Raw genomic sequence first — 13,361 nt, 5'->3', positions numbered from 1 at the left:
TTCTGTCTTTAATATGTGGAGATAAGATGGGAGGTCCTGCTGGAAATTTATTCTGCAAAACTGCAACATGCTGATAAACAGCGGCACTCTGAGTCCATTCAAATAAATTACACATTCGTTATTTCACGTTTAAGTTCCTGCGTCCCCAAGACAATGTCGTTTTCGTTGCTAAAATGAGACATTTAAGATTCGAAACATTTCGACCACTGCAGATATATGTATACATATATTTTATATAATTAATATATACTGTATTTGACACCAATGAATGAATGTCAAGATCGCTACCGTGGGGAAAATCATAATTCCAGTTTATACAATTTTAATAGCTATATGTATTAATTTAGATGTCATGCTTAATGTATTGTAACGAAACTAATTCCTGTGTTTGGTAATATTTGCACAAATCACACCAGGATCTTCAATCTTCTCATTTATGCAGAATTATTTGTTCCAGTTCCATTATCAGTACAGTCAGTGGTTGTTCTTCTGTTACTTGATTTCGGTAGTTAGAATTCATTGTGGTGTTTAACCTGAATTCATTACAAAAAAGGTTTTTAGCTGAAAAATAAAAATTAAGAGACATCTTTGTAAATGGGCGTATAATACAGAATGCCTGGAATATGGCCGTCAGCTTTATAAAACATGCATTTTGCGACTATGTTTATAACTTTCACGCTGGTTTGACACGGCGAGGAAGGAGATCTGAAACGATGGCTGGACATGACGAGGAAGAAGGACGCATACGCACCACGTCACGAAACAGGGGTTTAATACATGGTGAACAAGACAGGGAAAACATGAAGTACCAATGACCTGACGGCAAGTAGATACGAACCGGGCTTCTTTATACAGGCAGGCAGGTGAAAAAGTTAAAAAGTTACGAGGGAGGCGGTGAGGAGAAACGAGACAACAGCAAATGTTAACATGTTCAGCCCAAGTTCATTGTTATCCGTGTAGTGTATAAAAATCAGAAAACTTTGGGGAGATCTTCAAGGAAGCTGTCCGCTACCAGTACGTTACACGATACGAGCGCTTTGTAAACGGTAAAAGTGTCACTCATCCATGTACATCAGGAACAAATGCGATTTCTACGCTGGTTCTTTTCAATTAATTTTTTCTTCTTCAGGGAAACGTCTCGTTGTCGTGGTGGAGAGCCACCAGTCTGCACTGGGTACAGGATCTGAGGCGCGTTATCATTCTGTTCCTGGATGTAAATAACGACGGCAGTGTTAGTACTGAAAGGCTGTGAACCCCCGTCCTGCCAGCGAAGGTGAATTTTGAACTCTTTGGTCTGCTCTTTATGAAGTGCCCTTGCGCAGATAATCACGCCAAAATAGAAACTTTTTCTCGGTCCAGCCCAGTCTCTGTCACTGAAGTATAATACATTTTTAGATGGTTTTATTGAGAATGACGTGTTTTTTAAGAATGTCTAATCGAACCTGTCCGTTTTTACCAAATCTTGAACGCTCATCAATGCTACGACCGTCCTATTGCTGGACTACTTAAAAATCAAGGTCACCATTCGGCACAATTTCTCCAGAGTGGGGACTGAAACATGCCGGTCACGTCATCTATGTGCGTGAACGAATACGTCCCGTTGGCGTTCCGCATCCACGGCGTTCACTTTAGCAACGATCGAGCCTCGCAAAACATCATCAAAAACAGGCGTGTTATCATTTGAGTCCAGGACCGTTATGTGGACCTTCACGCTGCCTGAGCGAGAAGGTTCTCTGCCGATAGAATTAATGCGTGCTCGTTTTGTTTATCTCATTCCAGAGCGGCATGTGGTGGCCAGTGGTGGCCTAGCGGTTAAGGAAGTGGCCCTGTAATCAGAAGGTTGCCAGTTCGAATCCCGATCTGCCAAGGTGCCACTGAGCAAAGCACCATCCCCACACACTGCTCACTCAGGGTGATGGGTTAAATGCAGAGGACAAATTTAACTGTGTGCACCGTGTGCTGTGTATAACGTGTGACAATCATTTCACTTGATTTCAAGCTGAATGTTTTTTTTTGGGGGGGGGGGGGGGGAAACGCCGGGCTGTGGTCGTTAATGTCTTGGACCGCGATATCTGGCGGCAGAGTTGCTCCCTGTCGATCCTTTGTTAAGGTTCAGCTCGACGTACTGCTTTCTGTCATCAATAACCAGACGAGCCCGTCCCGACTGCAGTCCAGACCTAAATCTTTTCCCACATGCCATAAACAGTCCCCCTGCTTCATTTCTTCTGGAATGGAGTAACGGATCTGCGCACGTACGACTCTCATAATGGCTAAAATCACGATCCCGCGGTTTTCGCCGAGGTATTTTGTTCTTGAATACTATGTGAAAATGTCATCGTAACATAACAAAACACGAAAAAAAAAACCGAAACAAAAACCCAAAGGATTTCTCCGATTGTGCTAATCCCGTTTTCTGAGCCGTCCTGATTCACTCGCCTCATATATATCGTTGCAGGGTGTGTGTCTGTCTGTGTGTATGTGTGTGTGAGAGAGAGACACTAAGGTTTCAAAAATCTATGAAAACAGCACCGCTCCGAGTCTGTCTGAAGAACAGCAAGATTGATTAAAGCATGATAAATGATAGTATAAATACATGAAACTAACTGATGCAGTTATATATTTGTTAACCGCATTGAAATAAAACAGCAAAGTAATCCCTGAAATTAGGAAAAATGGGTTAAGAACTACCATATTATAAAAATATCTGTGATCTTTGTGTGAATTGTGCTCTGGAAAGTCAGGTTGTGGGAAACTCAATATGAAGCTCATTACAAAAGCACTAGGCAACAAGAACTTAGTGGGAATAAATTGTGGTGTGTTAGTGAACAAAAAATTGTACTTCCTAGTAAAAACAAGATAAGACCATGTGGTCTAATAAATGCAGATTTATTCTAATCTGGAGCTAGAAGATTGTGAAAGTGTGGTTCATGGATCAGGAGACATCATAAGTCTAACCCCAATGGAGTCTTACTAAAGAAAATGATAAAAAAAAAACTGAAATAAAAAGTCAATATGACATGTGTATGAGTGCATATTGTAATGAAAGCTAAAGCAGACCAGAGCACTTTATTTCAGCATTCGAAACTAAGAGGTTTATCGTGAAACAGCCTTTTCTCAAATATCAGTATCAGATATTTTGCCATCTCGCTATGCAGTGTTTCTTAAGCATACATTGTTTTCTGTGTGTGACTGTGTGTGAAGGTGAAATGCATGTGCGGATTTACCGACATTCACCAAATAAACCCAGTTCAGCACTGGACAGAGACCAACAGAATATTTCACTCACCGGTGTGGTTATATCCGTGTGGCAGAGTACGTGTGTTCCCAGCGTCTGCGTAAAGCGGTGGGTAATAGGGAAAAACCTGCAGATTTCACTGATAGAATCTGCGTGATTGTCGCCATCTCTGAATTTTTACCAAGATAATGGCCAATATCAATAATATGAAGAGGAACGAGACAATGGCCAAGGCTGTGATCAGATATTTCCACCAGCCAAACTCCAATCATCCTGCCTTCTTCCCCTTCTCCACTCATTTTCCTTGACCAACAACAACATCTTTCCCACACACAAAGGAGGGAATGTCCTGGACCTGGTCTTCAGTCATCCTTCTCCAACTTCTGACCTTTCTTCTCTGACCACCACTTCCTGACCTTCACACTCAGTCTACCTACAGGATCCACAACTGTCCCCTATCCACCCTTCATTTGACACAACCTTCACACTATCTCACTGTATCTGTATCTTCCTGCATTCATTCACATCTCCCAACCTCTGATTCATTCTTCTCCTTACCACTAATTCTTTCCTCACTTCACTTCCATGGATCACCTCTGTCCTCTACATTGTGCAATGTCCAGCGAAATGGCACAAATTGCAGTAAATATTCAGATGTTTGGGGTGTGAAGTGTGGTGGCATGACCACATTTAGCATTCTTTTCATAATAAGTTTACAACTAATACAAAATGCAGCAGCACGAGTGATCTCCAACCTTCCCAAATTCTCCCACATCACCCCTCTGCTACGCTTGCACAGCAAGTACACACACCGGGATTGTTGTTCTCCATTACGCACTTCAAAACGAATGATGCAAATGATCAAAATAGTGAACAGTACTTTGCACACCATGATCTGAGCCGTGTTCAGCAAGCGTCCCTTTTGAATAATCCCTATAATTTTAATTAAGGATCACTTAATAATCCTTAAAACGTGTTTTCTTTCAAGACTGTGCGGACTGTGCCTCGTGTCAATGTCTGATATGATAGGTTCGAAAAGAGCTTTTGTTCGGTGATGAAGCAAATCATCACTTTGGACAACAGTACCACTCAGAGTGTGTGAAGGGAACAGTGCCGGCGGTTTAAACAGAGCAGCTTACATTTCACTGTGTGTATGAGTGTGTGTGTAAAGTGTGTTCAGTGCGTTAAAAAGTATAATGTGTTTAAGCCTTATTATTATTTTTCTAATATTATTTTTTTCATTTCCGGGCCAACCTAGACCTCTGTAAAGTGGTGAGCTGTACTTTTGTTTCTGTTTTCTTGTTGAAAGTATGTTACATGTATCAGCTAGGACACTTTTTATATTTTCCTGAATTGTGTTTTGTTAGCTTTTTTCACTTGTGATTCTAACAGACAAGACCCAAAACCAGATTTTTCAAATTTTCAAAATTCAAATTTTATTTGTCACATACACAGTCATAAACGGTATGATATGCAGTTGTTTGAAAGTGCTGGAGTGTATTAGTGTTCTGACCTATTTAGTGTTGTGGTTGAGAGCCCGTATGGCCTGCGGTAAGAAGCTCCTCATTATTCTCTCTGTGTTGGACTTCAGGGAGTAGAAGCGCTTCCCTGATTGCAGCAGAGAGAACAGTCCATTGTTGGGGTGGCTGAGGTCCTTCACTATCTTCCTGGCCCTGGCCCAGCACCGCTTGCTGTAAATTGATTGAAGGTCAGGGAGCTGCGTTCAGCTGATTGAACCACCCTCTGAAGGCCTCGCCTGTCCTGCATGGTGCTGTTTCCGAACCAGGTTGCAATGTTTCCCGTCAGGATACTCTCTATGGTGCAGGAGTAGAAGTTTGGAGGGCAGTCTAAAGTCTGTCGGGCGTCTGAGGTGGTAGAGATGCTGGTGGCCTTTTTCACCACGGTGTTGATGTGACAGGATCATGACAGGTCCTATGTGATGTTAACACAGAGGTATCGTAAGCTGTCCACTCTCTCCACTGGGCTCCTGTTTATGACAGGGGTCTGGTAGGTTCTCTCCTGCTTGGTACTAGAGTCCAATATTAACTCCTTCATCTTGCTGACGTTCAGGTGGAGCTTGTTCTTCTCCCACCAGTTCTCCAACATCCTCTGGGTAGGCCTTCTCATCGTCAGAGATCAGGCCCACCATGACAGCATCGTCAGCAAACTTAATGACGGTGGTGGAGTTTGTAGTGGCTTCACAGTCATAGGTGTACAGAGAGTACAGCAGGTGACTCAAACACAACCCTGGGGGGCTCCAGTGCTGAGAGTTATGGTGGCTGAGTCGTGTCCACCCATCCTTACTGCCTGTGGTCTCCCAGTTAGGAAGTTGGAGATCCACTGACAGAGAGATGAGCTGAGTCCCAGGTGCCCCAGCTTGGTGGTGAGTGTGGAAGGGATTATCATGTTAAATTGTATAACAAACTGTAGTCAATGAAGAGCATTTTAACATAATTTCCCATCCGACTGTCCAGGTGGGTGAGTGCTGTAAGCAGGAGATGATAGATGGTTGTATGGTCACTTGTGTCCTTAGTCCTGCCAACACAAATACTTTACAAATAACTATGTGTACAGGTTAAGATGTCAAACACAGAAAATACACACAATCTGTTCAACATTTTCAAAATTAGCATTACCATAGCATTCTCAAGAAATGAGAACACTATATCTGTCCTGAGTAATTTTGATCCATTACATTCTTAATGCCACAACTTGCTGAAACCTGGGCTCAGCAAATTAATGAAATACAATGAAATGAAACGAGGCAACACAGCAGGACACTAGGATGCACTTTGGGAAGAATAAATGTGAAGCAGTAATATGCTTCAGGAAATCTTTTATAGGAAAACCACCTAAACAATATTACCTGATGGCAGTGGTAATATACAGGAGCAATGTGCCCTGCCACTGTTCAAGATTGTTCAAGAATGGTTTGAGGAACAAAGCAAGTTCAAGCTGTTGACTTGGCCTCCTAATTTTATGGAGCCCATTCCAATCAAGCATCTTATATTCAATAAAGACCTAATTTTATCTGATCCTGGACATACAATGCAGTAATCTGATTATATCTAATGTTCTTTTATAATTTTTTTCCTTCACAAAAATAACCATTAAGTCATTGTGATTTCGAACATCTTATGTTCGCCAGTGACCCACATTTGAAGTCTGGATAAAAATCATAATCATAATCCAAAGCTCATGTAATCATTTTTCCAAAGCTCATAAAATCCCTCCCGGTTGGGGTGTGGACAGAGGTAAAAATGTGACTTTTCTTTCAATGTCATTACTACTGGCAACACTTTGGCTCACAGCCTTCACAATCACATGGAAACAGTGTGCTTGTATTTTGAGGCAATACTAGAGAAATGCAGACTTTCTAGACCTCTGCTCTGACTTTCAGTCTCACTTTGACTCTTTCTATCTGTCTCGCCATCACAACCTCAGATCCACCAGGTGGAGTATTGTACATACACATGATCAGCCAAACCCTGCTCAGGTTTCTCTGTCTAATTAGTTATGTGTGATCTTTCCACACATGATAAACTACAGAATCCATGTAATTACATAACAGACTGTCTATGTAATTACGTAATTACATAGACAGACATAGACAAACAGCCCTATTTTTTAGGAAATATGTGTCAGATATGTGAGTCAATAGAAAAACAAAGAAATAAAGAAGAAAAAAAAGAGAAATTAGAGATTAAATTATAAATAAAATAAATTACTTTACAAATCATCTAACACATGCATAAGTTATGACACGAGACAGATGAATTAAGTTATGGAGAAATACCATTTCTGAATGCATTTTAGGATTAAATTGTCAGCCAGAACCTAATTTGAATGAAAATATAATTTCTCACAATGCTTTAAAAAAGCAACTCAAGTTCTTGAGTTAATCTGTAGCTCACACAGATATTATTGTCCTCTTCACTGCAATGTGAATGAAAAGTAGGTCTGCCTGCAGCAATGTTTTATTCACACATGGTTTAACATGTAAATTAACATAATGTTGCTGGATTTTATGCACTCTGACTCACACCAAGGTTCATTTATAAACTATTATAAAATGGAAAGTAGCATTTTACTTCTTTTTGTTCCATTTTTTAACTACTAATGATTGGTGACTTCTTACAGAAAGCAGGTCTTTAAATGATTCAGATAAAATGGTACAAAAAAACTTTTTTCTCCAATCCCCTACTCATGGGACAACAGAAATCTGATGAGTAATGGGCAGAAACTTAAGCCAAACAACTTTTTCATTCACATCATAAAAATGTTATGGCCAAAACTGCTGATATGACTTTACATGCACAGAACTTGAGAAAAATCCAAAACACCTTTGCACAGAGTTTTATGTTTCAAAGAGATAATGCTGTGTGTCACGTCCGCACCAGTTCTGCTCCCCATGACACGCTCCCTCTCCCCTGAGTATTAGGGACATTGTCTGTGTCTGCATACCGTGTCGCCTGTAACAGTGGGTTCCTCGGTAAGTCCCAATCCTGTAGAGTGCACTTGACGTTATCTCTCTTGCACTTCTGGGGTGGGGGTTCTTTATCACGTTCCCTTCCCAGGGCTCTTCGGCACAAACAGGGATCCTCCCAGGTGTAACAAGGGTCAGGTGCAGCTAGTTTTGTCTCATGTGATCCCCTACAAAAGCCCTGCGTGATCTGGAGACTATCGATCTATCCTCCAACGCAAACCCTGAGGATTCCCATTGTTCTGTGTGTCCCCACATTGGTATGTGCTGCTGTTTGCGTCAAACAGGATTGTACGTAGCCACAAGGGCCTCCTGACTTCTCAGCCGGTCCAAGGTACTTGGAGTACTTGGGGAGAACACAGTATCTGCCCCCCCTCTTCATGCATGGCGTGGTGGATTATTTCTGCCCTTTGACTTTTTTCCTTTGTATGATAAACTGTTCCATTTAATTTCAACCCATTGAAGTTCATTAAGTCCTCTCCTTCCCCTCTCTGGTGTGACAGAGTGTTTTAGACATAAGTGGTGACATGATTCAAGAACTGTAATGTGTCATGATCTATTTATGTACAGTGGAAGCACAGCTCAATTTATAGGTTTTAAACATGTGGTCATCTAAATGTGGTCTGAGAGCATTGCCTATTACTTTATGTGAAGATAATTATGAAATTCACGTGAAGATCAAAGATTCATGAATGTCATTCCTTTTCATACTTAATGTGTGTAAAGGACCACCTTGAGATATTTTCTATTTATATACATCTAAGAAAGCATTTTTTTTTTAGATAATGTAATTTATTCCAAAGTTCCTATGGCCAAAAATCATTGTATGTGTCTTAATATGGTGAATGTACACTTCTGAAAATTCTGTATATGTGTAGTACACTACAGATTAGATTAAAATATATTTATGTATGTTTGGGCTTTCACAATTTTTATTCACATTATGAGTTGTGACTGTATACATAAGATTAAGACATTTTTCTTGTCTGTTCATGTTTTGTCCTCATACATCTTTCTTGATGCTGTAAGATGATGAGAAACCAATAAAAGTTGCTAAGTCACTGCTGACTTCCTAGCTGTGAAGAAGTAAAATAAAATATATAATAGAAATAGGCCACATTTTATGGTAAACATGTCTAAATCAATATGTCTAAAATTTGGAAATGTCCTTTATTCGACAGATTACTGAATAATAATAGGTAATCTCAAGGGATTATTCATGAGAAAATAATTATTTAAGCATAAAAGAGCTGGTTTAATTTACAAAAGGGTTTTGAATTAAAAATGCATTATTCATTCAATAAATATTTATCTGCTAATGCATTACTGTGTATTCGGTTTTATTGCTTTGTTAATCAGTACAATTGTGTTCAGCAGTAGAAAAATTAGTGAAAGGACCTTGGTGGTAGTAGCCTAGTGTGTAACACATTATGAACCAGAAGACCAAGGTTCAAATGCCACATACCATTGTGTCCTTGACAAAGACACTCTAGGGGGACTGTACCTGTAAATACTGATTGTAAATCGCTCTGGATTTTATTTCCAGTATATTTAATAGGTCACAACCTATTTTAGTTAAAAAAGAGGGTGTTAGTAGCCTAGTGGATAACACAAACGCTTATGAACCAGAAGACCCAGGTTCAAATCCCACTTACTACCATTGTGTCCATGAGCAAGACACTTAACCCTAAGTTGCTCCAGGGGGACTGTCCCTGTAACTACTGATTGTAAGTCGCTCTGGATAAGGGCGTCTGATAAATGCTGTAAATGTAAATATGAGGAAAACTCTACATGACTATTTTAGGAATACTTTTCCCGCGCGTTGTGTTTCCCGTCCAGGCGCACTCACACGAACAACTATTTTATTCTTCGGAGGTGCGACGCTTTTCCCTCTGATGGCGTCGTAATCGATGACGCCCGATCCAAATCTAAAGTCACCTTTCCAAGAGCCGGTTGTCAGAAACCAGTCGGAGCGCGAGTCGTCGTGGAGCGTGGCGCACTGACTGGAGTAACCGCGTCGGCTGTAGGTCGGGGGGAAAACCGGCAGGTTCGATACTGACTCGCGATAGAACGTCGGCTTCCGCCGTCCGAAACAGACCAGCGCGCCTGTGAGGAACAGGAACAGAACGCAGACGGCTGCTAAGGAGATGAGTAGATGCAAAGTGAAATCACTGTCCATCTGCACGCCGGTGCTCAGACCGGAGAGCTCGTCCAAAGCCGCCGCTGTGTCACCGACGGCTATGCGCACGGTGGCCGTTGCGGACAGAGACTTTGCGCCGTTGTCTTTTACCGAGACCACGATAGCGTGTTTATTCACATCATCTTCCGTGAACGGCCTGAGAGTCCTTATCTCCCCACAGTGGATCCCCACGGAGAACAGGTTCGGCTGCGATGTCTGCACGATGCGATACGAAAGCCAGGCGTTGTGGCCAACGTCTGCGTCCACAGCGACTACTTTAGTCACCAGGTATCCTTCAGGAGCAGCTAAAGGGACCATTTCTTCTGCGATGCTCCCATTGGATTGGACAGGGTAGAGGATGACGGGAGCGTTGTCGTTTTGATCAGTGACAAGGATTCTGACCGTGCAGTGGCCAGTGAGAGAGGGGTCCCCTCCATCTGTTGCCGTGACATCTATCTGGAAATAATTCAAAGTTTCGTGATCAAATGGCCGTACTGTGAAGACGTTGCCCGTATCCGCATCGACGGAGAAAAAATCAGCGTGGGATGACAGGGAATATTTAATTTTAGCATTTTTGCCCAAATCTCTGTCCTCGGCGCTCACTCTAACCACCGGCGTATTTCTAGGCTGGTTCTCGGGTACCTCCGCGTCGTAGAAGCTGTGCGTAAAAATGGGTGCGTTGTCATTAACGTCAGCCACCGATATGGAGATCACTTCACTTGACATTAAAGGGGGCGAGCCGTCGTCTGCAGCGGTGACAGTGATGTTAAAGTGCGAGTGCGTTTCTCTGTCTAAAACGTCGTCGGTCACAAGCATGAAATAATTTTTGACCTCTGAGATCAGTCGGAAGGGCACGTTGTCGGAGATGTAGCAGCTGACACGACCGCCGGCGCCAGTGTCCGGGTCGTGGACGTTCAGAAGCGCCACCATAGCTCCAGAATAGGAGTCCTCGGCTACTGAGGCCGAGGCTGACTTTACTGATACAATCGGCACGTTGTCGTTCACGTCAATCACGTCGATAATCAGTTTACAGTGGGATGACTGACCGCCGCCATCCTTGGCTCGAACGTCCAACTCGTGCGCACTTGATTCCTCGTAATCCATTAATCCGGTGACCCTCACCACGCCCGTCACCGAGTCAATCTCAACCAGCCCTCGGGTTTCGTCCGACACGTGACTGAAAGAATACATGACTTCCCCGTACTGACCCCGGTCTGAATCAGTCGCGTTCAAGGCTGTCACCAAAGTCCCCCGGGGGGAATTCTCCACGACCGAAGCTCTATAGACTCTCTGGCTGAAAACTGGAACGTTATCATTCGCGTCCAGCACCCGAACAAGAACCGCCGCCGTTCCAGAACGCACGGGGTCTCCCCCATCAATCCCGCTAATGGTCAAATGATGTTCCACCAACGTCTCGTGATCCAGCGTCCGATGAAGCACTAATTCAGGAGACGCATTGCCGTTTACTTGGTAATTCATTTCCAGGGCAAAATAATCGCTCTTGCTTAGTCTGTATGATTTAACGGCATTGGGTCCCAGGTCGGGGTCCCACGCGCTCTCCAGCGGGAAGCGCCTGCCCACTGCGGTGGACTCTGCTATCTCCAGCTCGATCTCACCGTTGACGAAGAAGGGGGTGTTGTCGTTAATATCTTGAATTTCCAGAACAAGACTATACACTTGCAAAGGGTTCTCCACGAGCAACTGAAACTGTAAGACGCAGACGGCAGCTTGCGCGCACAGCTCTTCTCGGTCCATCCTTTCGCTGACAAGGAGAAAACCAGTCTCCTCGTTCAGGTTACAGAACTGCCGGTCACCCTCGGCTACGACCCGGGCATTGCGCTTCGCCATCTCCGCTACGTCCAGGTCTAAATCCAGCATTAAGTTCCCGATAACGGAGCCTGGCTGCAGCTCCTCCGGAACATAATAGCGGACCTCGCCGCGCGCTCCACCAACAATGAAAATAACGAAGAAGAGATGAAGAGGCTGTGCCGGAGGTACACATCGTCTCTGATCAGTATATGAGTTTTTCAGAGCATACATCATGCTGCCAAAACCAGACGGCGGTGAAAGAGTGATTACTCCACATCAGGGAATTTATCAGGTTTTCTGTAATCCTCTCCAACGGCGCATGCAGCGCACTGTTAGTCTGGCTCTCTCTCAATCCCCCTCCCACCCACACAAAGCTCCCTCTGCCCTTTCCAATGTGTCCCTTAGAATTTGCGAGTCTGGAGATTTAGCGATTCGGCAGAATGATAAACTGTGCTTTATTAGAGTGCCACCCAGAGTGTAAGGGTGGAAACGCAGCATTTTCGCTGTTGCAAGTGAGATCCTAAAGACCTTAGTAAAGGTAATTGCTTGCTGCATTAACATAAAAACTAATTGTATAATTTCAGAAACATGTGATTATGAACTTTTTCCAAATTCCAAGGTACCAAGCCCAAACCCTTAGAGCCATCTGTCACAGCAGCCACACCTGTGAGTCGCCTCATACACACCCACTTTAATTGCATCAAATCTAGAAATGCTTGCGGTTAAACAGTTACTCATATGAAGAGTTAAAACCAAATATTTCTGTAGTAAACATATTCTTACTTTGACTGATCAGCAGGAGCGTACACTCTAAAAAATAAATCAGTAGTTTGACGTAAGTTAAGCCAACTGTTGGCAGAATTGCATTAATTCAAAGCAATGTTTTTGAGCATGGTGAAGTAGCTTTTTGGCCACAACAAAACACATTTCTAAGTATATTATATTTTTTTTAGAACTCCAATACACTCCAGCTCTTTCACTTTCAATCACTCCGGACTCTTTGCACAAAACCACTTTGCACAAAATCTTTGTGCTTTTTTCTCTTTGCACAATCTCTGCTCTTTTTACTTTTTTTATACATTGTCTTTTACTCATTTGCACACCTTCACCCCACCCGTTACACATATTTTATGTTAAAGACATAAAAGTGTAATATTTGGTAATGTTTGCAATATTTGCATATTAGTCTTCATTGTATATTTGCAACATTTGCAATACTGTGGTCTTTAGCAGTCGCAAAAAGCATTTCACTGCATATCATACCATGTATGACTATGTATTTGACAAATAAAATTAGAATTTAAGTTACATGAACTTAATAATTGTCAACAAGAATGCAAGTATTTAAGTTGATCCAACATGATATTATGCATGGTGAAGTAGCTTTTTGGTCATAATAAAATATATTTCTAATTAAAATGAACTTAATATTTATCAACATACATGCAAGTATTTAAGTTGATCCTACATGTTATTCTAGGTATGGTATAGTAGCTTTCTGGTCACAATAGAACACATTTCTAAATAACATGAACTTAATAATTAGTATGATCCCTATATGATCCCTGCAAGAGATAATAAGGGCATTTTCCTGTTTCCCGGAAGGCCAAGTCTCTCAAAACTACAACCTTGGTCGCCCGCCCACAAAGAAGTCA

The 13,361-nt window shown here is 42.3% G+C and overlaps 1 protein-coding gene across 2 annotated transcripts; it reads right to left on the bottom strand.

Annotated features, from left to right (window-relative positions):
* Positions 1-5,601: 5,601 nt before the first annotated feature.
* Positions 5,602-12,058, bottom strand: LOC114768210 (protocadherin gamma-A6-like). Of its 2 annotated transcripts, none has more exons than XR_003743024.1 (2): positions 7,700-9,355; positions 5,602-5,770 (listed from the first exon to the last, which is right to left on the bottom strand). XR_003743024.1 is itself a non-coding variant. In XM_028960382.1 (2 exons), the coding sequence occupies exons 1-2, from the start codon at positions 11,938-11,940 to the stop codon at positions 5,765-5,767; spliced, it is 2,379 nt and encodes a 792-aa protein (XP_028816215.1). In that variant the 5' UTR covers positions 11,941-12,058; the 3' UTR covers positions 5,747-5,764. The 2 variants fall into 2 exon arrangements, 1 of the variants encoding a protein (XP_028816215.1); XM_028960382.1 differs by lacking the exon at positions 7,700-9,355 and adding an exon at positions 9,568-12,058 and having other exon boundaries at positions 5,747-5,770.
* Between the last annotated feature and the right edge of the window lie 1,303 nt (positions 12,059-13,361).

The sequence above is a fragment of the Denticeps clupeoides genome, chromosome 18 (genome assembly GCF_900700375.1).
Source record: "Denticeps clupeoides chromosome 18, fDenClu1.1, whole genome shotgun sequence".
In the NCBI taxonomy this organism is placed as follows: Eukaryota; Metazoa; Chordata; class Actinopteri; order Clupeiformes; family Denticipitidae; genus Denticeps; species Denticeps clupeoides.
This window is presented reverse-complemented; position numbering and strand designations above follow the sequence as displayed.

Bases quoted from the DNA above. Each gene is read 5' to 3' on its own strand.
- LOC114768210 (XM_028960382.1), bottom strand. From the start codon at position 11,940: ATGATGTATGCTCTGAAAAACTCATATACTGATCAGAGACGATGTGTA.